At 42.2% G+C, this 26457-nt stretch overlaps 1 protein-coding gene across 1 annotated transcript; it reads left to right on the top strand.

The window, feature by feature from the left end:
- The first annotated feature begins 115 nt into the window (after positions 1–115).
- Positions 116–26457, top strand: LOC126161772 (MAGE-like protein 2). Its single transcript, XM_049917841.1, has 3 exons — positions 116–179; positions 15187–15381; positions 25936–26457. The coding sequence occupies exons 1-3, from the start codon at positions 168–170 to the stop codon at positions 26263–26265; spliced, it is 537 nt and encodes a 178-aa protein (XP_049773798.1). The 5' UTR covers positions 116–167; the 3' UTR covers positions 26266–26457.

Consider the following 26457-nt stretch of genomic DNA (forward strand, 5'->3'; position numbering starts at 1 on the left):
CCGCCGCGATGTTTCCCCTGGGTGGCGCGGCACCTCTACACTAAGCCAGCCACGCGAGGCGGCGCCGTTATAAGCGGACCGAGACGACGTGGCGCACGCAACGCCCGCTGCCGCTATATGAGAAGCCCGCGTCCGCCTCTGGGATCACTCGTCCTCCCGACACCACCATGGAGCACACGGTGAGTCGAGCCGCGCTCCAATTCCACATCCTCCGCTTCTCCTATTACTCTACAACACTGCCTACGTTTTCTGCAGTTTTCGCACGGACTTTTCATTCGCAAAATTTTTTCTTTTCATTTTCATTCAAGACAATCTTTTTACTTTCGAGTGATTTCATTCTGTTCCTCCATCTTCTCCTATCTTGTGCTATTTCTTTCATCTCTACAACTACTGTACACAAAAATGCTTTCTAATTTCTTTAGCACGTTTTCATTCTACCTGTAATCCTACTGTCTATCCTACTTTGACCATTCGGAGTAATTACACTAATCCTTTTTTATTTAACTTTAAAAGTACTACAGACTACATTCTTTTCCATATTTATTGTGTATTTTAGTTTGTTTGTGCTCCATTGGAAGAATCATAAGGAAATGCAATCCGAAAACAAAGGAAGTAGGTTACAGTACGCTTGTTCGCCCACTGCTTGAATACTGCTCAGCAGTGTGGGATCCGTACCAGATAGGGTTGATAGAAGAGATAGAGAAGATCCAACGGAGAGCAGCGCCCTTCGTTACAGGATCAATTAGTAATCGCGAAGGCGTTACGGAGATGATAGATAAACTCCAGTGGAAGACCCTGTAGGAGAGACGCTCAGTAGCTCGGTACGGGCTTTTGTTGAAGTTTCGAGAACGTACCTTCACCGAGGTGTCAAGCAGTATATTGCTCCCTCCTACGTATATCTCGCGAAGAGACCATGAGGATAAAATCAGAGAGATTAGAGCCCACACAGAGGCATACCGGCAATCCTTCTTTCCACGAACAATACGAGACTGGAAGGGAGAACCGACATAGGTACTCAAGTTACCCTCCGCCACACACCGTCAGGTGGCTTGCGGAGTATGGATGTAGATGTAGATGTACTGTCTGCCTTCGGCCATCATGTGTAGACTTGTTAATCTTTTATATGTCTAACTTCACAATTACAAAACCATACATCCGCTACAATATGATTTGCACATATTGTAATTATTAGGTGCATTTTCAATTTGATTATTTTTGCTCTTTCCAACTTCTGAGAAGATACTTTTATTTAATTGCACTGTCTGGATTGGTTACATTCTCTCCGCCATCTTTCCTGTCTTGCGGTAATATTTTCATCCCTAGCTTCATGGCTCTAAGCACTATGGGACTTAACACCGGAGGTCATCAGTCCCCTAGACCTAGAACTACTTAAACCTAATTAACCTAAGGAAATCACACACATCCATGCCCGAGGCAGGATTCGAACCTACGACCGTAGCAGCAGCGCAGTTCCGGGCTGAAGCACCTAGAACCGCTCGGTAACAACGGCCGGCCCTAGCTTCGTCTTCAGCTTTAGAGCTGAATCCCCTGCGGTATTTTTGGCATTTTTTAATTCTTTGGTACCCCTACTATCTATATTCCTCCGTCTACGCTGTGTAATCTTGGTAGTCTTTTCGAGTCTAATTTCATAACTACTAGATCTAACTTCCCTACGGAATCAATTTTGCCATATCAGTTTTTGAGTGCCTCTGCTATCCTCTTTGCTTCCACCATTGTGTGTAACATTGCTAATATTTTCATGCATAACTTCATAGCTACACCACATAACATCAGCTTCAATCTACCTTGCAAGTTTAATCTTTGTGTGCCCCTACTGTCTCCTGTACGTCAGCCATCACATCTAATCGTTTCAGTGTTTTATGTTTAACTTCGCAACTACAACACCAGCCATCTCTACAATCTGTTATGAACACGTCAATCTTTGTGTGTCCCTACTTGCTATCGATCCGTTTTATCAGTCTACGTCTTCCTTATATCCAGACAGAAGTTGTTCTCAAGGTCAGCTAGAAAAATTAGCATTGGTTTCTTTACCCCTTGCACTTTCATTCCTCTTCGGAATTTTTATGATTCTTCTGCAATTAAGCATTTAAATGTCAGTAGATTTTAATGTGTGGTTGTCGAGTTATGCGTACTACTCGCTATAGTCTATTACTGTTCCGTAAGTAAATTATTATTTCTGTTTACCTTATACGTTTATATATCATTTTCGCGATTATACTAACGTATGAATACTCACTCGTTATTTTAGTACAACCATTCTTGAGGTAAGTTCAACACTTAGGATATCATCACTTTGTGTCAGGAGAAAAATAGCCTACCAAAGTTGCTTCAATCCAAGATGCTGAAGGTGATACTCAAAAAGCTGAGTCCTATCACTCGGTTCACTTGGCTGCCTGCCTCTTCTTTACATTGATACTATTACGGAACACTCAACACAAATACGACTTCCGTTCAAAGAAGATGCTACATTTTTTTTTATTCCACGGCGACATTTGTTTACTTTGTCCAAAAAGCTATTGTGAGAACAACACTGTTCTCTAGGTAGCTGAACTTTAGCGTAGTGTTGTGAAGCAAAGTGAAAGCTGTTTTCTGGCTTTTTGCTCCATCGACTGAAGTGACTCAAAGCTGCCAGAGCATAAGGACGTTCCTCAAGTATCACAGAGGACGTTGAGATGCTAGAAAACCCCACCAGTCTTATCACAGCTGCTATTAGACACAAGTTACAGCACCAATGAGCAGCGTCGGACAGATGGTGGCCCTGGTTATTTGACGATTCGATGGTACACTTCCGACTGCACACAGAGACCTACTGGAGTCGAACTCTCCCGTCGACAATAGAAAGCTCTTAACAGAATTCGAACATCCCACAGAGTTTGCCAGGGCCTATAGTACAAATGGGTCCAAAGCCCATGTCCTCAGAGTCATTTGCATAGTACTTAATAATGTCACGATCTCTCAGATATACAAAAACTATTCACATAATGTGACTACGTTCCTTTCTGCCAAACAATGGGCTACATTGTGGGTGGCTGCAACATCAGAACGCACCGAGGTCGGCATGAACTGAAGGATGCTGCAGTATACTGGCAGGGTGATTGAGGTAGTAACATTTAATGATTATGCTTGCCGTCCGTCTTCCTTAATCGGCTATAAACTTTTCTAGTGTAAATTTAGTGTTCATTTTATTGTTCTTTTAATATTTAATTTATTTCTCATTCTAATGTTCTTTTTATTGTTGATTTTAATGTTTTTCAGCCGCTTATTTTACTATTCACTTTATTATTCTTTTAATATTCTCTGCTGATTTAAATGCCCAGCGTACCATGTATGTCCAAGTGTTTATGCCAGACGATAAGGAAGTAAATATGGCTTACGGATTCGAATGCCCTTACTTCCTGTCGAACTCCGCTGGCCGAAAATCAACGATGAACACCGGTGAGTTGTCGGTTTGTCGGTGGATCTCTCAGCTGAAACCATACGTTTTAGGAGCGAACAAATTGGCATCTATCTCCTACGACGGCTAATTCAAAAGTTCTGCACACTGTAAGACAGAACTGAAGAAAACTACTTGACTACTAAATACCTTAACAGAGCTTCAATATAATCTCAGTTCTTGCTTATGACGGCTTCCGAACGTTTTGGGAACTTCTGTATTCCGGATAGACCACGTTCAGTATTGAGCTGGCTGAGTGTTTGGGTCACCTCACTGGAAGCTCTATCAAAACGTTCTCCACGGAGTGTTTCCTTCTTGGGAAACCAACATAAGTTTGGTGGACTGACAACAGAACCGTATGGTGGGTGGGGAAGTGTTTCCCAGCCATATTTGTCGAACTTTTCTCTCACTGGTAGGGCAATATGCGGTCTTGCACTATCGTGCCAAATAAGGACACCTGCTACAAGCATGTCAGTCCATCTTCTACGATTTTCAGGTGTGAAACCTTTTAGAGAAACAGCTTGTTACAGATTTCCCCTAGGATACTCTATTTGTAGCTATGAGTCAGCTCGCATCATACATAAAGATCATTATCAGTTCCACCATTGATCTTTCTTTTTTCGGGCGTGGAAAGTCGGAACTTTTCCATTGTGACGTCTGAGGCGTCTGTTCTGGCTGAAAATCTCGTATCAAGGTCTCATCAAGTGCAGCAGTCGCTTGTGTTCCTTCTGTTCGACAACGTTGAAGCAATTCTTCTGTGATTCTTTTGCGACCTGCTTTCTGCCCTTCACTCAGATCATGCGCAACCCATCTGGCAGCAACTTTTCTCGACTTTAACTTTTCAGATATGTTTCTGTAAAATAAAGTCACGGGAATTCTGGCCTCATACGCATTTTCCTCACATGCTTTTCGTCGATTCTATCTCAAAAGGTCATTAGCAATAACCTGACAGATGTAGTCAGTTGCAGTTGACGGCCTTCCACTTCTTGGGTTGTCCTCAGTGCTTACCCGAACTTCACGGAAATGAGTAGACCACCGTGATACAGAGCTACGATCCACAACACTATTTCTATACACTTCTCTCAAAGTGTTGTAAATTTCCGCTTGGTTCTTTCCACGTAGACATCAGACTTTGATATAGGACGCTGGTCACCACGTGTAATCCGACATGATTCGATTTCAGCTTTCATTTTAAAGCTGAATTACTAACGACGCAGACACGCGAATCAGCAGACACATTTACACAACCGTCACGCCGTAAGTCTCGCTCACAACCGACGTGAATTTCAGCTTTATCACTCCACCGTAACGGCCGTGCATGCTCAGTGTGCAGGACTTTTGAAATGACTCTAGTGTTACCAGCTGGGCACCTGTCTGAGCTCTGCTGTCATCCTACAGCAGTTCCCAAAACAGTTTCAGAGTGTTCAAAGAACGGCAGCGCCAGCAGTCATATGCTTGTTTGATTAACACGAGAATTTTTTTTCGCTCAAGAACACTCAAATATCCTTCAGTCCGCTGCAGATTGCTCCCAAGCTGAAGGGAACGGTAGATATATCAACTTTTGATAGTGTAAGAAGCAGGGTATGATATCTATTTTCTTATGCAAGGTGTAGATGTAACTGCAGAAATAAAGGGGCATCTTCCTCGTAGCACAGTCTGCGTGTATAAAACTGAGCTAATCATTGGCTTCAAAGCTATCTGAAATGGCACGAATGGTGGGCGCAACATCCGTCATCAGTACACGATGAGGCCGAAAAACGTAATGCGTAGAAGTAGTGTATCGTTTTCTCCCAGGGAAGTGTAACAATCCATTAACATAAAGTTGGATTCAATTGGAATCTTTGTGTACAATGACAGTAATGCAATTAAAACAGGAAGTAAGTCAGTAGTCAGTTGCGATCAAATCTGTACTTCACTGCAGATCTATATTTCAGCTACAGTATAGCTACCCGTCTCATCAGTGCGTATGAAGTGTTCCATGTAAACTGGACAGGGTTATAAATGCACATGTTATTACAGGAACTTACCATAGAGGTAAAATCAATTTGGAGTAAGCTATGTACCTTCACAAGTGCGTATTATAGCTGAAATCTAGATCTGCAATAAAGTGTAGATTCAATCGCGGGCGATTTCTGTCTTCTTTCCTGGTTCAGTCTTGGCGGGTAGTGTTAGCTGTTGTCTTATGTGTTAATGCACTTGGCACATGATGGAATTATCTCTAACGAAGTTTTATCTCTTAAAACTTTTTATAATAATCATCAGTTATATCTTGAAAAACTATTAGTCTTGAACAGAGACATCTACCAGATTCTGATGCATAGAAGTGTGCGCTACAGGTAAAGATGTAGCAGTCTTACACTGGAAAGTTATACGAAAGCCTAGAAATAACAATGCACAACTATATGATGTGGAATCCTTCGATTTACTGGCACAGCACTATGCAATTTATCTACGAAAGATATTGCTTATAAAACACTTGTGCTTCCGTAACTGGAATATTGCTCAAGTACGTGGGTATTATAGCAGGTCGACTGGAGAACGTTGAACGCATATTGCATGTGAAATAACGTAACAAGAAAGAGAAATTACGAGACGTAGAATGTACACAAAGACAGACATTGTGTTCGGCGGAAACTGGTTTCGAAGCGGAAATTAGGAATTTCCTTCAATTTCCTATGAATCCGTCACACGGATACTCTGAAAGACAAACACTAGTACACTCATACAGGAACGTATGTGCTGTCATTCTCTCCACGATCCGTATGGAAATAAAACGGAAAGGAAATGTGATACAAAAAACGGTAAACAATCAGCTTGATAGTGGTTTGTAACGCGGAAAAGTAAATTTCGTCGTAGAGATCAGTGAACCTCTTTCCAGATTTACCTTCTAGGTATTTAGATGCCCTGTGATAGGTTGTACTTCTCGTCAGGTGTGTTACTTACACTTCCCTCTGCATCATAGACATGCAAAAATACTATCGGAGGCTTATTTTATTTCCTCCTGTGTTTTTTCTCAATTGTTGTGGCATGTCTATCCACTTTTAGTTTTAAGAGTTAACACAAATCTCTTGTTATTACTACGTTCTTTGATGTAATCCAATGACTGTTCCATTTTTCAAAGGACAACCGCAAGCAGCACCCTATCCCACATAGCAGCCATCCCCATAACACCTTTAAAATCTTGCCGAGAGCATTTAAGGTGACGAGGCAGTGAGAATACGGAAAAATTTTGGATCTAGGTAATGAAGTCTGTCATCACTATATCAACTATACTCAAATGGGAGGAGTTAATCTTTGGTACGCTTACAAGCTGTACTCCAGATAAAGTTCTCGATTTATGCTTCATTTAGTTTCTCTAAGCACCCCTTTTACTTTCTGTTTACAGTTTTGGAGATTTACTATTCCATTCCAGTATCCATAATATTAGATATTACCATTTCAGTTTGCTGCTTAGAGTTAGTCCTCGCTCTAGCACCATGTCCAATATGAGGTGGCAGTGGTTAAGGAAAACGTTCATCAAATTGACTGAAAATGACAATTTTCAATTTATTTTGTATTTGTTGGTAAAACTGGACCATACATTTCCAAAGTTAAAATAATTAAATCGCGCCTCAAATGACAAAAAAATAATTGAATGTGTGACGCGACCTTGCTGCCACGCCCACTTTTTGAAGCAACTCTTCAATACCAGATCGTTGAGCAACGATTCCGTGGATTGTTTTCAAGCGAACTTGTACGAGATACACCTAGAAGGCCGTCATATACAGGGTGAGTCACCTAACATTACCGCTGGATATATTTCGTAAACCACACCAAATACTGACGAATCGATTCCACAGACCGAACGTGAGAAGAGGGGCTAGTGTAACTGGTTAATACAAACCATAAAAAAATGCAGTGAAGTATGTTTTTTAACACAAACCTACGTTTTTTTTAAATGGACCCCGTTATTTTGTTAGCACATCTGAACATATAAACAAATACGTAATCAGTGCCGTTTGTTGCATTGTAAAATGTTAATCACATCCGGAGATATTGTAACCTAAAGTTGACGCTTGAGTACCACTCCTCCGCTGTTCGATCGTGTGTATCGGAGAGCACTGCAACATACATCGCGTTTCTACAAAATGATCTGCCAACGTTGCTCGAAAATGTCCCACTTAGAAACGCGTCGACGTATGTGGTATCAGCATGATGGTGCACGATGCACATTTGGCAATTAACACTAGCCTGACCCTTGACAGGATGTTCGACGGGCGTTTCATAGGACGTGGAGGACGCATAAATTGGCCAGCCCTTTCCTGCTGATCTTAGACCTCTGGACTTCTTTCTGTGGGGTACGTTAAAGGAGAATGTGTACCGTGATGTGCCTACAACCCCAGAGGATATGAAACAACGTATTGTGGCAGCCTGTGGCGACATTGCACCAGGTGTACTGCGGCGTGTACGACATTCATCACGACACAGATTGCAATTGTGTGCAGCAAATGATGGCAATCACATTGAACATCTATTTGCCTGACATGTCGGGACACACTCTACTCCACTCCGTAATTGAAAACGGAAACCACGTGTGTACGTGTACCTCACCCTTCATGGTAATGTACATATGCGTCAGTGAAAAAGACCAATAAAAAGGTGTTAGCATGTGGACGTAATGTGCTGTTCCAGTCTCTTCTGTACCTAAGGTCCATCACCGTTCCCTTTGGATCCCTACGTAATTCGGTGCTCTCCGATACATACGATCGAACAGCGGAGGAGTGGTACTCAAGCGTCAACTTCAGGTTACAATATCTCCGGATGTAATTAACATTTTACAATGCAACAAACGGCATTGTTTATATGTTCAGATGTGCTAACAAAACTAACGGGGTTCCATTTAAAAAAAAACGTAGTTTTGTGTTAAAAAACATACTTCAGTGCATTATTTTATGGTTTGTATTAACCAATTACACTAGCCCCTCTCCTCACGTTCGGTCTGTGGAATCGATTCGTCAGTATTTGATGTGGTTTACGAAATATATCTAGCGGTAACGTTAGGTGAATCACCCTGTATACTCTTTTACTTTACAGATCATCAGCGACTCCGTTTCGTCTATTAGAATCAATAATAAACCAGCTGCTTTGTTTACGAAAAAGCAATTCTTGGTTTGCCTTGTGCCACTGACGGAGATTTACGCATAAGTGAGTCTCTTTCATCTTTCGGTAATTCCAGAACATGTCCTTGACATGACAAATGCAGCTTGGGCTGGTGTAGATATCTGCAGACTCAGAAGGATAAGAAACACTGCTTTAACAAGAAGATGCTTTCACATTCCATCCTGGATGCTGTCAAACCCACATACAGGTTCTTGATTTACTCATATGCAGACGAAGACCTAAAACCAAATTGTCATCAGCTAAAATTGTCAGAATTGCAACTTATGATGCAATTCTTATATTTGATGATGGGAAAGTAGGTAATATGAGGATAATAGGGATCATGGGCTTTATGACAGGAAATTTCATTCAAGACATCTTGAGTGAAATAGAGTTATAGCGCCCCTCTGCAGCAAAAAAATAGTTGAGGACCTGGTAAAGCAAAGAAGGTAGAAGAAAAGCCCTGAAGGGAAGGACGGCCTGAGTTCGAACCTGGGGCCTTCTGAGTAGTTGAACGTTAAATTGGATTTCCTGAAAATCATGTTTTTTTTTAAGTTTATGTGCCTTTTTCTCAGACTCTATGAAGTCAAGAATTTTGAAATTTTGTACGCTTCTTTCTATAAACCCAAAAAAATATAGCCCAAGTGTAATTCTTGAAATTCTGAGTGTAAGCTATGGGGCCACCTGCTTTGAAATTTGCATGAGCTTTGTATTTGCTATTGTTGTTGTGGTCCTCAGTCCAGATACTGGTTTGATGCAGCTCTCCATTCTACTGTATCCTGTGCTAGCTTCTTCAAGTCGCAGTACCTGCTGCAACCTACATCCTTCTGAATCTGCTTAGTGTATTCATTTCTTGGTCTCCCTCTACGATTTTTACCCTCCACGCTGCCGTCCAATACTAAATTGGTGATCCCTTGATGCCTCAGCACATGTCCTACCAGCCGATCCCTTCTTCTAGTCAAGTTGTGTCACAAATTTCTCTTCTCTTTCTCTTCTCCCCTATCCTATTCAGTACCTTCTCATTAGTTATGTGACCTACCCATCTAATCTTCAGCATTCTTCTGTAGAACCACATTTCGAAAGTTTCTATTCTTTTCTTGTCCAAACTATTAATCGCCCATGTTTCATTTCCATACATGGCTACACTCCATATAAATACTTCCAGAAACGACTTCCTGACACTTAAATCTATACTCGATGTTAATGTTTATTTTTAATTATAATTCTGTAAGTATAATAATTTTGTATTATACTTACAGAATTATAATTTAAAATTAATAAATTTCTCTTATGCCACATATTCAAAAATACTCAAAGAAGCTTACTATAGACAAAGAGATTAGACGAATTTGTTTTTAAATCTCTTCAATAGTTTCTTAGAAAGAGGTACGTGTGTTATATATTCAAAATAAAATTTTTTATTGTACGAAAAAATTTAAATACATATAAGCCAGTGAACTTACGAATAAATGTGTTAATTCACGTAAAGTATGGTATAAAATTTCGTTGTCATACCCTCAGATTTGTGGATTTGGGATATCTTTTAAACAGAGTGTTTTTCGCATGACGTACCCCCCCCCCCCCCCCCTGCCCTCCTAAATTGAGTAGTACTGTTTTCGTCGCACGCCCTTACACTCCAACGTTCACTGAAGGACATAATAAACTCTCTTCAGCTTCACCATGTTCTCCGGTGTTAATAAAATTAATTATTAGGGATGACATTCTGGGAACTGCTGTGAAATTTAAAAACAGTGGTCTCTTTGTGGTGCGTGCTTTGTACCGCACAGTAACAGACGTGGCCGGACGAGCATCACAGAAAGCGGCGAAACGGGGACGTATCCATCTCTGCCTCTCTATTGTCTCGCCGGCAGGCAATTAATTACGGCGGCGGTTATTTGTTTAATTGCGTTCCGGCCGCGCCGTTCCCGCGCGCTGACCGTGGAGAGAGATACAGGGACGCGCTGCAAAATCTCTGCTCTGTCGGCCAAGGACGGAGATCCGGCGCTCTCCCGTACTGCGCAGTTTCCCGTGACAAGTTACTGCTGGAAAGTTACGTTGTTGTACAAGGCAGCTTCACACTGGACCAGTAACATAATTCTGTGATGTATGGTTTCGGAAGCCTCCTAAAAGTTAGTGCGTGTGTTTCCGCTATCCAAAACCATATTTCAATGAGAGGCAGGGAGATAATCTATTGCTATTGGGTGCAGTAATCAGAGAACCTGATGATGGTAACGTGGTCGATTGCTGCAATATTGTGTCCTATGCACACTCATACCAGGCTGTTCACCCGAGATTTATTTCGTCAGGACAGTAACACATACTAGATGAGGAAATTAAAGTGTTATACAACATATTAAACACATGTTTTGTAAGGTTCTACCAACCGAAATCACAGTATTCTCACTGTCAGCTCAAGCTCATTGATTACAACTTACTTGGTAACAAGGGAAATTTGACGCTTCACAGACCCTGTTGTTCCCATTAACAGCACTTAAACTGACCGTCGCAATTTCACTACAATGTTCAGTGTTGGCGGTCACAAAGCTAAACGAATGATTGGCAACAGAGGGCTCTGGTAGACAGACGGAAACCAGATCGTCCCAGTCGCCACCCAACGATAGATAGGTTTGAGTGCGGGTGTTGACTGTGTGCTTCCCATTTTAATGGACTGGACTGGCTGCTCTTTTAAGTGACGCTGTTAGGTTTAGTTTCTAAATAACGCAACTTGACTAAACTGCTAATCCAACGTGAGTGAAGCCTACAACTTGTCCGGAACTATTTCCTCAAATGTCAAATCTTAAATCTCAAATGAATGAGGCTCTATGCTTCTCTGAAAGTCAAATTTCTCTCTAGTATCTGCTGCGTATTTTTATTTCAAAAAATGTAGATTTTTGTGTAAATTACTAGAAAGTAAAAGTAAATTCGTAGCTCAATGTGTTGGTTGTGATGAGCGAGAGTGAGTGTTTCATCTACCGTACCCCCATTCGGAAGCATCTATGTTGAAATACTCTTAAACAGCTCAAGGTAAATAATCCTTCCTAAATGAGACCAGAGAGTTTCTTCATCAACTTTCCGGTTGAATCAGTGCTCTAGATTAGATAACCTGTTTATCGGGACTTTACATCCTTCCTTCCTTCCCTCCATTCTCGATTTCTTTGGGCATGACGAAAAGAAATATTAAACAGATGACAGAGAGTTAACACAATTTCAGAATTCAGTTCCAGGGAAACAAATTGGCTGAAACTACGAACGTGGTTCAAATGTACAAACTGGACTTGTCAGTCTGTTACAGAATAAGAAATATCAGTACCGCGCAATTTCACGTAACTCACATGTCGCGCAAGGGATGCAGATCGTTACAACGGCTTGCTCCTGCGAGCCATATAGCCATCACCAATGCGGCAGTATTACTTTAACGCTTCTTTGGGCTACGACTGGCCGCCGGCACCCAGCATTAGTTACTTGAGGGAAAACACAGGCTGAACATCCCAGAAGAAAAACAAGGCCGGTGGAATTTAGTTGACGTAAATCACATGATTCTGAGTGAATTATATTAGGAAATGCGATACTAAAAGTAGTCGATGAGCTTTGCTATTTTGGCAGATAAATAACGTAGATAGCCGAAGTAGAGGGAATGTAAAATGCAGGCTCAGTAGGAACGAAAGCATTTCTGACAAAGGGAAATCTGTTAACAGTTGATACATATGTAAACATTAGGATGTCTTTTCTGTAGGTACTAGTCTCGAATATGACCTTGTACAGAAATTCAAACAAGAAAAAAATAGAGGCTTTTTAAACGTTCTGATGTTGAATAATGTTGAAGATTAGATGGTAGATTGAGTACCATATGAAGAGGTCCTGACCCGATTTGAGAAAAAAACGAATTTATGGCAGAGCCTGACTAAGAGATGAGGTCGGTTACTAGAACGCATCCTGCGCCATCAAATAGCCGTCAGTTTGGTAATGGAGGGAAGTGAGGGGGCCAGGGGAGAGAGGAGGAGGCTTGAAAAGTTACAAATGGAGATCCAGGCTAGAATACAGTAAACAGATTGAAGTGGATCTAGGTTCCAGTAGCAACAGAGATGAGAGAGTAGCATGGAAATCTGCGTCAAACCAGCCTTCGCACAAGCACAACAACAGCATCAACAAAAACTTTAAGCTGGTTATTCGCTAAGTAAACCACGTAAAGTGCGGATCAGACGACTGCAGGAGGAAACACTAGAGGCGTAAAACACGCAAAGACTCCGACAACAAGGAAGCACGTCCCGAATTTCAAGAAGTGGAACTGCCCTTAGACCACAGCAGCAGTCCGACTGCCAAGTGCTCGCACCAACCTTACAACTACAGTGAAATGGACTCTGTCTCTCTGTCTCTCTCTCTCTCCCTCTATCACTCTCTCTCCATCACATTATCTACATTTTTCTATCGCGTCGCTCGTCCTGAGAAGGTCCTTGACGATAGGGAGCACGGAAGAAAGCCAAAACTGTGTAATACGTATTAACAAAAGAACTGAAATCCTGTTGTTCCATTTGCAGGTTTTAGTCGAAATGGAAAGAATCCTGAATGTCGTGAAATCTCAAGAACGTGAAAATAGTAAAATATTTTTAAATTTATTTCATTTAAAAATCAATACGAAACTTTTTACAAACACGTAAATGTACATAGGTTGAATCTTACACAGATAATTACAGCAACCAACAACTTTTTACAAAGCTATTTATTTATTTAAACGGCGCCGTTACCGGTTTCGAACCGATTGGTTCATCTTCAGATGGCTAGTTCCAGTTTTACTTTACATTTCGTGTTTGGTTTCCCCACCTGACGAAACTTCCTTGGGCTTGTGATGCCCTACAACCAAAATAAGATGTGATACAAAGTCTTTTTAATTGTAATAGTGCCTCACGAGAATTTTAAGCGGTGTAAACAAATTATTATTATTAAACTGAAGATGTTTCGGTTACTTACAATGAAGAATCCGCGCCATTACTATCCAGTGCAGCATGCAACATCGAAAAGTGTATAATGCACGTTTTTGCGTATATATATGCACGTATTGTAACGCACCAGACACACACACTTAGAAGTGTCATCACATGGAGGTATGAATACCAATTTGTTTACATAGCTTAATATCGTCGTGGGGCACAATAACAAAAAACCTTGTCTCACATCTTGTTTTGGTTGTTGGGCATCACCACCCCCAGAAATTTTCTTGAGGTGGGGAAATAAAACACGAAAACGACGTGAACTAGCCGTCTGAAGATGAACCTATCGGCTCGAAACCGAAAACGGCGCTGTTTAAGTAAATAAATAGAACTGTAAAAAGTGGCTGGTTGCTGTAATCTTCCGTGTATCTTTACACAGTCACGAGCTCAATATGTCAGTTTTTGCAAAATAACAGACGGAAATGTATAATGCTAAGGTGCATCAGGTAATTCCAAGGCTACTGTAGCAAAGTTTCGTCAAATGAATAAGGTCCACAGTGCTTGGCCCACACAGATCGAATTACTATTCTGGACATGTGCTGAAGTTTGATATTACACAGCATTGATATAAAGTGACAATGTTAATCGTTCATATAGCCATGACAAGTTGAAATTTTGAGCCAGAGCATGAAACTTGCTTGGATGCTGCAAATAGTTGTGGACTATCTTTGAAAAGTATAGATCCAGATTCGAATCCGTATTTGACTCACTGTTTTAAATTGTCACATATAACCAATCTGTTAATCAGTTGGTTCTCCAGTGTAGACGGGGAAGGAGTTGCTTATCATTACATCCCTTACGCTCATCTAAAGAGATAATTTGGTAGTAATTAAGGTCGCAGTGGTTGCGCTAAAGAGATTGATACAGTGTATTCCTGAATAACGAACGTATTTCAGGACCAAAAATGTGACTTAATGTCTGCATATTGGCAGTTCTTGTTCCTGGTATTGTTACCTTGGTTTTAAAAAGAGATGTATTATTACGACAAGATGTGGATATACAAAGGAGTAACGCTTGGTATTGCTTGAGCTAGACTTCCTTTACTTCACACTACAAATACATCGTAGATTACCTAATACGCGTTTCCGATTTTTTTCAATGAATTTCATTTAGTGAACCAGCCTTGTATGACTATCTCTAAGGTCTATCCCACAAATGTAATGTATCAATAGACTGTTTCATAAGCTCTATTACATGATAAATGAGACTGCAGTTGAAACTCATTAACAAACATTTTAATGCAAGAAAATACTCCAGAAGTTCTGTGTTTCCATGTTGACAAAAGCATTATTTCACCTTGAGAACTGATACTGGGTTTGTAGTAATCGGTCACAATATTATTGTATCTGAGCTGAAGGCACTTTGTTCGGCTTATCGCGAGTTTATATCGTGACATCTCACGGGGACACGCTGAAACTCTTGATAATATATGCACCACTGTCTCTAAATCATTCACAATGTGATGTCTTTCCCCTTGTCACCACTGTGCTCGTTCACTGTAGCATCACCGCTTGTTTCTGATAAAGGTTAAGGGAGGCAAAGTGCAGTAATATCGTGGTTAGTTATTGTGTGCAGTGCAGTGCCTCCATGTGCTTATTTTCTGTGCAGCGAGTTGGTAACGTGCAGCTGTTGACCTCGGTGATGGCAGTGCTGGCTGCAGTGCACGCTGTCACTGCCGGCATTGGTGATCTAGCTCTGCTGGGTAACCAGGCCTATGGCGGTAGCGGCGACTACGCAGGAGACGCATTCAAGCCCATCCACCAGCAGGTGACCGTATTACACAACTTAGGAGCCGGGCCCAAGGTAAACAGCGCGCACAGCCTCCATTCATTTCACGATTTTCTCACTCTAAGTAATGTTAGAGTAAAGGTAATTGACGGAGACGACAAGTACGTGCTTTTCACACGATATCTTCGACTAGGCTTACAATATCTAGGTTGTTAAATCCAGCTAAACAAAAGTTCAGAATCGTTCCTGTTTCTCGAACCATGTTCCATCTCCAAATTTTTTATTGGTTTGCTGCCGTCACTGTAATTATGCTAGGGATAGGAAAGGACTTTGCAGACCAGTTGTTCGGGCTGGACAGTGCCCTGAAAGTAGAATATAAGGTAAACATTAACAAAAGCAAAACATGAGTAACGGAACGTAGTCGAATGAAATGAGGCGATGCTGAGCGAATTAGATTAGGAAATGAGACACTAAAATTGCTAGATGAGTTTTGCTTTTTGGGCAATAAAAGAACTGATGATATCCAAAGCAGAGAGGATAGAAAATATTAACTGGCAACATCGAATATAGACCGAAGGGTTAGGACGTCTTTTCGGAGGAAATTTGTGTGGAGTATAGCCTTGTATGGAAACGAAACGTAGACAGTAAGTAGTTCAGATGAGAACTGCCGCGCGGGTTAGCCGCGCGGTGTTAGGCGTCTTGTCACGGTCCGCACGGCTCCTCCCGTTGAAGGTTCGAGTCATCCCTCGGGCATGGGGCTGTGTGTGTCGTCCTTAGCGTAAGTTAGTTTACGTTGGATTAAGTAGTGCATAAGCTTAGGGACCGATGACCTCAGCAGTTTGGTCCTATAAGATCTGACCACAAATTTCGAAATTTGAGAAGAGAATTGAAAATTTTGTAATGTGGTTTGAGGAATGTTCAAGATTAGATAGGCAGATCATGCCGAGGTATTGAATGTTACTTGGGAGAAAATAAATTTGAGGCATAACTTGACAAAAAGAAGAGATCGGGTGATAGGACACATTCTGAGATACTAGTGAATCGTCGATTTATTATTGGGGAGATGTGTGGGGAGGAAAATTGTCAGAGGGAGACCGTGAGACGAATGCAGTAAGCAGGTTGAAATGGATGTCGCTTACAGTAGTTATTTGGAGATATTGAAGTTAGCACAGGGTAGAATAGCGTAGTGAGCCGCATCAAACGAGTCTTCGAAATGAACATGACGACAACAACAACAACAACAAGCAGTTAAGCGTATTACGCCATGTCTCTGGCGTCGTGAGTGGGAAAGTTAACTGTTGACATTGTCTCGGGTTCTTCTGCCGACGTTTAATGATTTTTCTGACGTTTTTCCAGCATGAGTGGACGATATTGTCAAATGTTCACCCTCCTTTGCTAGTGGTACAAGGTCAGGTTTTGACAATGTCAGCCACTCGTGCTGGCGAAAGGTCAGAAAATCATCAAATAAACTCGGCCGAAGAACCGGAGACAGAGGCCAACAGGCAGTTTATCAACAAGTCGCCACGAAAGTCTTAGTTTTGTGCCGTGATCGGGGCTTTACTACTTCGTGTCTAAGAAGGCTGAAGGGGAGGGGGGCAGGGGTGTCAGTATCTCGCTGTACTGTCACAGTTGTCAGCAAGGGCTTGCAAAACTGAGACCTAAATCTAACTCTAAACTTAACCCAAGTCAGCGTTTGTGGAATCAACTTCGTATCGCGTTCCTCTACCACACATCATTCATCTGCTACTGGGATCACTACAAAAAGTACACCTGAGGATAAATATTTTAGATATTACATAAATAACACAAGACGTGATATCACTTCAGTGCGGACCCTCACACTACAGAGTTGTCTACAAGATGTCTTATTGGTATTCAGGGTTTCACAAAGTATGGAACTTTTATTTTTGGCTGCAAATGGCCTGAGTTATGATGCAATCGGTTACTGGGTTAGATTTTAATCGTTATCGACTATTACTAAGTAACAATAAAAATAAAATTTTGGCATCTGAGCTACATTCACTACATTGACCCACTATGAGTGCCGCGTCGGTACTTACCATGGATGCTAGGGTTACTCTATTTGTGCAGATGGCTGTTACTAGAATGTTAACTGAAGCTAAAGAGTTTCAGTATTTCTTTTGAAGATGCTTGTCTGTACGTATCTCTTGAACAGCTAAAAATCATAGACAGATGATTCCACGGAAGATTGTTATATTTTCTGATATTTGTTCTGGGAAATAGATATTTATTCTCGTACTTACTAAAGAAGTAACTCCAATCTCTTATGTATGCATATATCTTCTCCAGCATGTTGTAGCAAAAATACAGTGAGTCACCAATTTAATGTGAGTCATCAAACTGAACAATGTTTCTTTCATTCATAAAGTTAATGGTTACAGCTGTATAATAGTTCATTAAGTTTTCATTGGGATTTCTTCCATATAGAACGTAGCTACAAAGGTCACGTTAAATAATCTAGTAGTATCGATATATATTATAAAAATTGATGTATGTATGTGAGATTATGTGAATGTTCCTCATCCGCTCCTAAGCCACTTGACCGATTTCAGCAAAACTTCGTATGCACTGTCAGGCAACATTCGCTGTGAGGGTAAGAACTGTCTGCGTATCATAGTACCATAGATACATAGTCCTAAACGCTGAGATGCGTGAAAACCACCGCATCGTGTATGACGTTAAAATTTATTGTTTCTTTGCTACAAACAATTTGCATCGTAACTGCTGGGAATGTAACTAAAAATGTTGTTTATAATCAAGTTCTGAGTTAAAAAGAATCATTAGAGAGAATTTATGTTTTACGAACTATGTTTCTTAATTTGGTTAATAAATTTATACTTTGTACATACGCATATTTCTTTATACGAATGTTTCATAATTTCGAAGGTGTTTTCATACATAGATGGAAGTGAATTTTTTCCCGTATCACATTACAAATGCAATTCATTTCTTTGTTTTCGTTTCTAATAGAAAATGGGTGAAATGAATACCCGGGAAATACGGTGTTTGTCAGATACTTTCTCTATTTAAGAAGAACCTGATGTCATCACAATAAATTATTCAGTATATTAATGCTGTTTAACGAAGTATTCAGCATGAGAACATTACTGTATACTAAACCACAATTTGTCTGATGCTCTTTACCTTTTTACAATGTATTAGTTATCACTCATGACTAGTCTTAGCACGCCTTATGACAGTTCTGCATGAACTGCAGCACTAGATGATCTGCCCTAACGTACTGGGTGCTACAAATACGACGCAAACACTTGGTTCGGTGTTGCATGGGAAGCCATATCCTCTGTAGGCGTGTCGATTAGAATAAACTTAAAGAGACAATAGCGGCACTAGGTAAAAAGTCTGGAGAAAATTCGCGAAGCCATTTAGCAATTGGTGTGTCCATAGTGACTGCTCATAGAGTTACCCATAAACTCATCAATCTGATTAATTCAAATACTGTAGCTCGACATCAGTACTGCAACAGGCTATTGCAGTCTGAGGGCGACAGAGAGACTGATCGTTTTTTTTTTTTATGACTGGTTACATTTATCAAGGTAAGTCAACCCGCAAAGAAATTTATGTTGTAGCGCTGAAACTCCTAATCAGTTGCATTAAAAGTCTCTGCACGGTTTGAAAACAGGTGTTGGACTGCAACTGGACGTGTTTTTCAATCAAACCTGAACATGAACAACAAACTGTAAACTTATTATTTACGGTTATTTCACGCATTAGATTAAAAAAAACACAATGCCAATGAATCTGAGACTATATTGGTGATAATCTTAAAGACAAAATAGTTATTCACTCGCTTAAGGATTTTCGAGGGTCCCTGTGCACGGTCGACTAAATCCGACACATCACCTTCCACAGTCTGCTCAACAAGATGATGCGTCAGACAGGCTGCCTGCGACATTATTGTCTACCACGTAATGATGGACGCAGCGCTTGCGTCATGTGTGAAACGCTACGTATTACATTGCCGGAAAATAATTTACCCATAAAGATTTCCGAAAACAATACAGCGTGATCTTAACTTCCTTTCTTAGCAAAGTATACATATGCAGTTCAAAAATAGAACACCTCTAAAAACACGACGCTGGAACACCATATTTTCTTTGAGTACTGGGAGACGGCTGTGAAGTCGATGAATGAAACGTAGTACAAACTAGCAAACTGCAGGCGCAGTCTTCACTCGACTGCAGTACGTGAGAACTTCGCATAGCTCGGCGGAAGTTGCCGAAGACGGCGGATACTACTTCGATTAATTATTGTGTGGCTCAATGCCCGGGGCCGTTTCAGCCAGTTGTGTGTCCCTAATTTCACACTAGTTATCAAACAGGGGTAAGGGGACCTACAGTTCAACGTCGAATCCGAAACGTGGGTGGTTGCTGTGGACTGCTCACATCGTTGAAACGTGCAGTCTATATTAAAATTAGATTGAAAGTTTCCGTGATACCGTGACGTTTCAGTTTCCGGACACGAATTTTACCACGATCCCACCAGACCCGATCTTCGTGTAAAGACGCAACTCTTTCTCGGGCTCTATAGTCAAACCGATTTCACATGACTGTACCAGGTTGCGCATTGGTTGGTGCTTCCTTGTAAAACCACTATAGCTGTGTTGTATTGTAGATAGCTGTCACGTTTCCCTTTCCTGGTATCTCGAACTCTGCCAGTGTTCCTTCACAACAATGAGTGAATGAACTGTAGGCGAAGTGAAGACCCCATTGCGGATAGCGAATGTTGGACAATGAGTGACAATCATGTGTCTCCGCCATGCGGGTGTTGTACTCTGGTAGAAAACGCGTACTGAACGTGAACAGGCTGATTCGACCGCAAGTGTTATTTGATATCTAGTAGAGCACCATACGTGGCTAATATTGTACATACGTCAGAATTGCTTCGTTGGACAAGATTCTTAACTTGAGCTCAGATGCATTGTGAGCTTGTACTATAATGATTGGTTCTTCTGTAGAAAGTTGCATATTGTATATTAAATGACTTTGCAGGTTATCTGAGAAAGGCACACATGTTCATCTTCCTGGTTAGTAGGAGAGTTTTAGTTACTGTAATCTTAAATTCAGGCAGATTGTAGCGCAGTCGTTAAGCATTTGTACAGGTTAGTTCATACATTCTTTGCGTGTTCCCCTTGCGTTATCTAGGCATGGATTCGTGTTTCAGTAACTGTTTTTCAACGTCGATTAGAATGGACATGGACTGTGATTGCTGTGTTCGGTTGAGGGCTGAGTTGGCATCCCTTCGCTCACAGCTGCAGGGGGCGCTGACTTCGGTCGCGCAGCTTGAGGCTGTTGCCAATGGGCACCACTGTGGGGAGCCGGACTTGGGTATCACGGGGATATCAACCTCGTCCCGTCTGTCCCCAGATCTGTCTGCCGCTACGGTTGCCACAGTTGCAGCCGCAGTGGGGCTGAGCCCTCGCCTGTGGTTGATTGGGAGGTCGTTCCAAGGCGTGGCAGGCAGCGAAATACGTCCCCAGAGGCTGATCAGAAAGCCTCCCCGGTGCGTCTGACAAACAGGTCTCAGGTACTGTCTCTGGCTGAACCAGATGCAGCTGCCTGCCCTGTTTCAGAAGAAGATTCTCAGCCTTCAAGGTCTGGGCAATCGCAGAGGGTGGTAGTTGGGAGCTCCAATGTTAGGCGCGTAATGGGGCTCCTTAGGAATATGGCGGCTAAGGAGGGGAAGAAATCCAGTGTGCACTCCGTGTGCATTCCGGGTGGAGGCATTCCTGATGTGGAAAGGGTCCTTCCGGATGCCATGAAGAGCACTGGGTGCAACCAGCTGCAGGTGGTGGCACATGTCGGCACTAATGACGTGTGTCGCTTTGGATCTGAGGTAATTCTCTCTGCATTCCAGCGGCTATCTGATTTGGTGAACGCTGCCGGTCTTGCTTACGAGATGAAGACAGAGCTCACCATCTGCAGCATCGTTGAACCGACTGCGGACTTTTGGTGCAGAGCCGGATGGAGGGTCTGAATCAGAGGCTCAGACGGTTTTGCGACCGTGTTGGCTGCAGATTCCTTGACTTGCGCCATAGGGTGGTGGGGTTTGGGGTTCCGCTGAATAGGTCAGGAGTTCACTACACTCAGCTGGCGGCTACACGGGTAGCGGAGGCTGTGTGGCGTGGGCTGGGCGGTTTTTTAGGTTAGAAGGCCTCGGGAAAGTACGGGATGGGCTGCAATCTCAAAGGGTGCATGGCAAATACAGAACGTGCTTGGATCAAGGAACAGTCGGAATTGTAGTTGTAAATTGTTGTAGTTGTGCTGGGAAAGTCCTTGAGCTTCAAGCACTAATAAAAAGCACAGAAGCTGAAATCTTTATAGGTACAGAATGCTGGCTAAAGCCTCATATAAGTTCTGCAGAAATTTTTACGAAGTCTCAGCCGGTGTTCAGGAAAGATAGATTAGGCAGAATTGGTGGTGGAGTGTTTGTGTCTGTCAGTAGTGGTTTATCTTGTAGTGAAGTCGAAGTAGATACTCCATGCGAATGGGTATGGGTGGAGATATACTTAACAGCCGAACTTAGTTAATAATTGGCTCCTTCTACCGACCCCCAGACTCCGATGATATAGTTGCTGAACAGTTCAGAGAAAATTTGAGTCTCGTAACAAATAAATACCCCACTCATACGGTTATAGTTGGTGGGGACTTCAACCTTCCCTCGATATGTTGGCAAAAATACTTGTTCAAAACCGGTGGTAGGCAGAAAACATCTTCCGAGATTGTCCTAAATGCTTTATCCGAAAATTATTTCGAGCAGTTAGTCCACGAACCCACGCGAATTGTAAATGGTTGCGAAAACACACTTGACCTCTCAGCCAGAAACAATCCAGAGCTAATAGAGAGCATCATGACTGATACAGGGATCACAAGGGTCGTTGTAGCTAGGCTCAATACCGTTTCTTCCAAATCCACCAGAAACAAACGCAAAATAATTTTATTTAAAAAAGCGGATAAAGTGTCACTAGAAGCCTTCCTAAGAGACAATCTCCATTCCTTCCGAACTGGCTATGCAAATGTAGACGAGATGTGGCTCAAATTCAAAGATAGAGTAGCAACAGCAATTGAGTGATTCATACCTCATAAATTGGTAAGAGATGGAACTAATCGCCCATGGTACACAAAACAGGTCCGAACGCTGTTGCAGAGGCAACGAAAAAAGCATGCGAAGTTCAGAAGAGCGCGAAATCCCGAAGATTGGCTAAAATTTACAGACGTGCGAAATTTGGCACGGACTTCAATGCAAGATCCCTTAATAGGTCCGACAACGAAACATTGTCTCGAAATTTGGTAGAAAATCCGAAGAAATTCTGGTCGTATGTAAAGTACACAAGCGGCAAGACGCAGTCTATACCTTCGCTGCGCAGTGCCGATGGTACTGTTACCGACGACTGTGCCGCTAAAGCTGAGTTATTGAACGCAGTTTTCCGAAATTCCTTCACAAGAGAAGACGAATATTCCAGAATTTGAAACACGAACAGCTGCTAACATGAGTTTCTTAGAAGTAGATACCTTAGGGGTTGCGAAGCACCTGAAATCGCTTGATACGGGCATTGTATACCGATTAGGTTCCTTTCAGATTACGCTGAGACAATAGCTCCCTACTTAGCAATCATATACAACCGCTCGCTCACCGATAGATCTGTAGCCCGCATCTCGTGGTCATGCGGTAGCGTTCTCGCTTCCCACGCCCGGGTTCCCGGGTTCGATTCCCGGCGGGGTTAGGGATTTTCTCTGCCTCGTGATGGCTGGGTGTTGTGTGATGTCCTTAGGTTAGTTAGGTTTAAGTAGTTCTAAGTCCTAGGGGACTGATGACCATAGATGTTAAGTCCCATAGTGCTCAGAGCCATTTGAACCATTTTTTTTTTGATAGATCTGTTACTACAGATTTGAAAATTGCGCAGGTCGCACCAGTGTTTAAGAAGGGTAGTAGGAGTAATCCATCGAACTACAGACCTATATCATTGACGTCGGTTTGCAGTAGGGTTTTGGAGCATATACTGTATTCAAACATTATGAATGACCTCGAAGGGAACGATCTATTGATACGTAATCAGCATGGTTTCAGAAAACATCGTTCTTGTGCAACGCAGCTAGCTCTTTATTCACACGAAGTAATGGCCGCTATCGGCAGGGGATCTCAAGTTGATTCCGTATTTCTAGATTTCCGGAAAGCTTTTGACACCGTTCCTCACAAGCGACTTCTAATCAAGCTGCGGGCCTATGGGGTATGGTCTCAGTTGTGCGACTGGATTCGTGATTTTCTGTCAGGAAGGTCGCAGTTCGTAGTAATAGACGGCAAATCATCGAGTAAAACTGAAGTGATATCAGGTTTTCCCCAGGGAAGCGTCCAGGAAACTCTGCTGTTCCTGATCTATATAAATGACCTGGGTGACAATCTGAGCAGTTCTCTTAGGTTGTTCGCAGATGATGCTGTAATTTACCGTTTAGTAAGGTCATCCGAAGACCAGTATCAGTTGCAAAGCGATTTAGAAAAGATTGCTGTATGGTGTGGCAGGTGGCAGTTGACGCTAAATAAAGAAAAGTGTGAGGTGATCCACATGAGTTCCAAAAGAAATCCGTTGGAATTCGGCTACTCGATAAATAGTACAATTCTAAAAGCTGTCAATTGAACTGGGTGTTTTAATTACGAACAACTTCAGTTGGAAAGAACACATAGATAATATTGTGGGGAAGGCGAGCCAAAGGTTGCGTTTCATTGGCAGGACACTTAGAAGATGCAACAAGTCCACTAAAGAGACAGCTTACACTACACTCATTCGTCCCCTGTTAGAATATTGCTGCGAGGTGTGGGATCCTTACCAGGTAGGATTGACGGAGGACATCGAAAGGGTGAAAAAAAGGGCAGCTCGTTTTGTATTATCACGTAATAGGGGAGACAGTGTGTCAGATATGATACGCGAGTTGGGATGGAAGTCATTAAAGCAAAGACGTTTTTCGTCGCGGCGAGATCTATTTACGAAATTTCAGTCACCAACTTTCTCTTCCGAATGCGAAAATATTTTGTTGAGCCCAACCTACATAGGTAGGAATGATCATAAAAATAAAATAAGGGAAATCAGAGCTCGAACAGAAAGGTTTAGGTGTTCGTTTTTCCCGCGCGCTGTTCGGGAGTGGAATGGTAGAGAGATAGTATGATTGTGGTTCGATGAACCCTCTGCCAAGCACTTAAATGTGAATTGCACAGTAATCATGTAGATGTAGAGTGATAACCAGATTCACACACAGGTTTCCATAAACTAAACGAGCAGCCATTACGCACATGAAACTCATTACAAATTATGGCCAATTCCCAAGCTACTACGTAAGACGATTGTGGATCTTGTACTTGAAGCTGAGATGCAATTTAGGGTACTGACAACCAGCTTTTCTCTCCCAAACAGCAGAGTGCAGACTTGCATTCGATAGTATACCGAAAGACGCAACTGGCGGAATGAAATGCGCAGAGCTGTGTTTTGGTGACGACAGATGTACCCTGGCACCAGTGGTGGCGCTCGGCAGGGAATACTGAGCTTGCTGGTATCACAAGTCTGCTTTGACTATTGAATTCACCAAAGTGATTAGCACAGACCACTCAGGAAAAAAACGATGTGTGGGAATACGGTCGGTATCAAGTATTACCCTCATGAAATCACACTCGATGGAAACGTTCAGGTGGATTGAAAGTATATGATGGACCAAAACTGAAACCAGAACCTTTTCCTTTCATGGGAAAATGCATTAGAAACTTCTCAAATGGTTGAAATGGCTCTGAGCACTATGGGACTTATTATCTGAGGCCATCACTCCCAGAAACTTCTCAGCGTACCCTCTATGCCTGGTGGAGTTTCGTTCTGGAACATTCGATGCGTCCGCTATGTAATAAGGACGCTATGACGTTTCACCCTAACCTACTCCTCATGGTAGTTTCGTAGTACATTAGAATAAAATATGGTATACAGATTGACTGGCTTGGACAATTCTAGACCTTATTGTCGCTTACCAACCAAATTTAGACTTCAGGCTACGCTATATGTTGTATTCTGCAAAGTAATATAAAAGAAATTAAATATTATGCCCCGTAGCACATTAAAACAGATCAAGTAAGTGTGAGCGCGCGTCGTGAGTCGGACTTCGATACCACGTCCGGTAGAACACATGCTCGCAACAGCCAAAGCCCATGTTCGAGTCCTCGTACTGCGGAATGGAAGTTCATACCGAAAATAAAAGTTTACAGTGCTTTCTTCAGTTTCTGTTTGTGCACGTGCAATGTTACAAGCAACAACATCATTACTCCACCGCTTAGCAACGACGTCGGCAAACGACAGGTTAAATCCACCGACACTGCAGAGCGATATCACTTAGGTGATCTCCAACTAACAGATTATGCTAGTCAGTGACACATAGAAAGGTCTCTGGCTTTAGTTTTCTCTAGCGTAATGCAATGAGTTCCATCGTATCATGATGCAGGTGTACGATGTGCCTTGAGGAGTTAGGTATGTGAATGGCAGCTAGGCTGAACCGACACGCAGCCAGTGGGGTGCTGTGCGGCTCACCGAGAGGTTCGCTGCAGCTTTGCTTCTGTTTCCAGGTGCAAGTGGTGCGCGTACCGGTGCCCCAAGAGGTTCCGGTTCCGGTGGCGGAGCTGGTGGGGGTCCCCGTTCCTCACCCGTACCCGGTCTACGTTCAAGACGTCCAGCGCGTCGAAGTTCCCGTCACGAGAACGATACACGTCCCAGTTGAAAAGCCGTACGCAGTGGAAGTAGAGAAGAAGGTGCCTTACCCTATAGAGAAGCCGTACCACGTCGAGGTAGAGAAGCCCATTGAGGTGCCCGTGCCGAAGCCGTACGCCGTCAAGGTGCCCGTCTACAAACACGTGTACCACATCATCAGGCAGAAGAAGACCGACGACTGGCGATAGAAAAGTGTTCGTAACGCTGTCAACAGTTACTGTTACTCAGTATTTATTTCTGAAGGATTTTATCCATGATTTGAGTAATACTTGTTTTGTTATTGACACTTGTTTTGTTATGTAGTTATATTATTATTTTGTTGTTTAGTTGTTGTTTAGTGCAGATTCATCCTAGTTACTGGCATTTTTGTTCTATTATGT

The sequence above is a fragment of the Schistocerca cancellata genome, chromosome 2 (genome assembly GCF_023864275.1).
Source record: "Schistocerca cancellata isolate TAMUIC-IGC-003103 chromosome 2, iqSchCanc2.1, whole genome shotgun sequence".
Lineage (NCBI taxonomy): Eukaryota > Metazoa > Arthropoda > Insecta > Orthoptera > Acrididae > Schistocerca > Schistocerca cancellata.

Bases quoted from the DNA above. Each gene is read 5' to 3' on its own strand.
- LOC126161772 (XM_049917841.1), top strand. The intron at 15,382-25,935 runs GTAAACAGCGCG...TTCTGTTTCCAG, and splicing joins ACTTAGGAGCCGGGCCCAAG to GTGCAAGTGGTGCGCGTACC.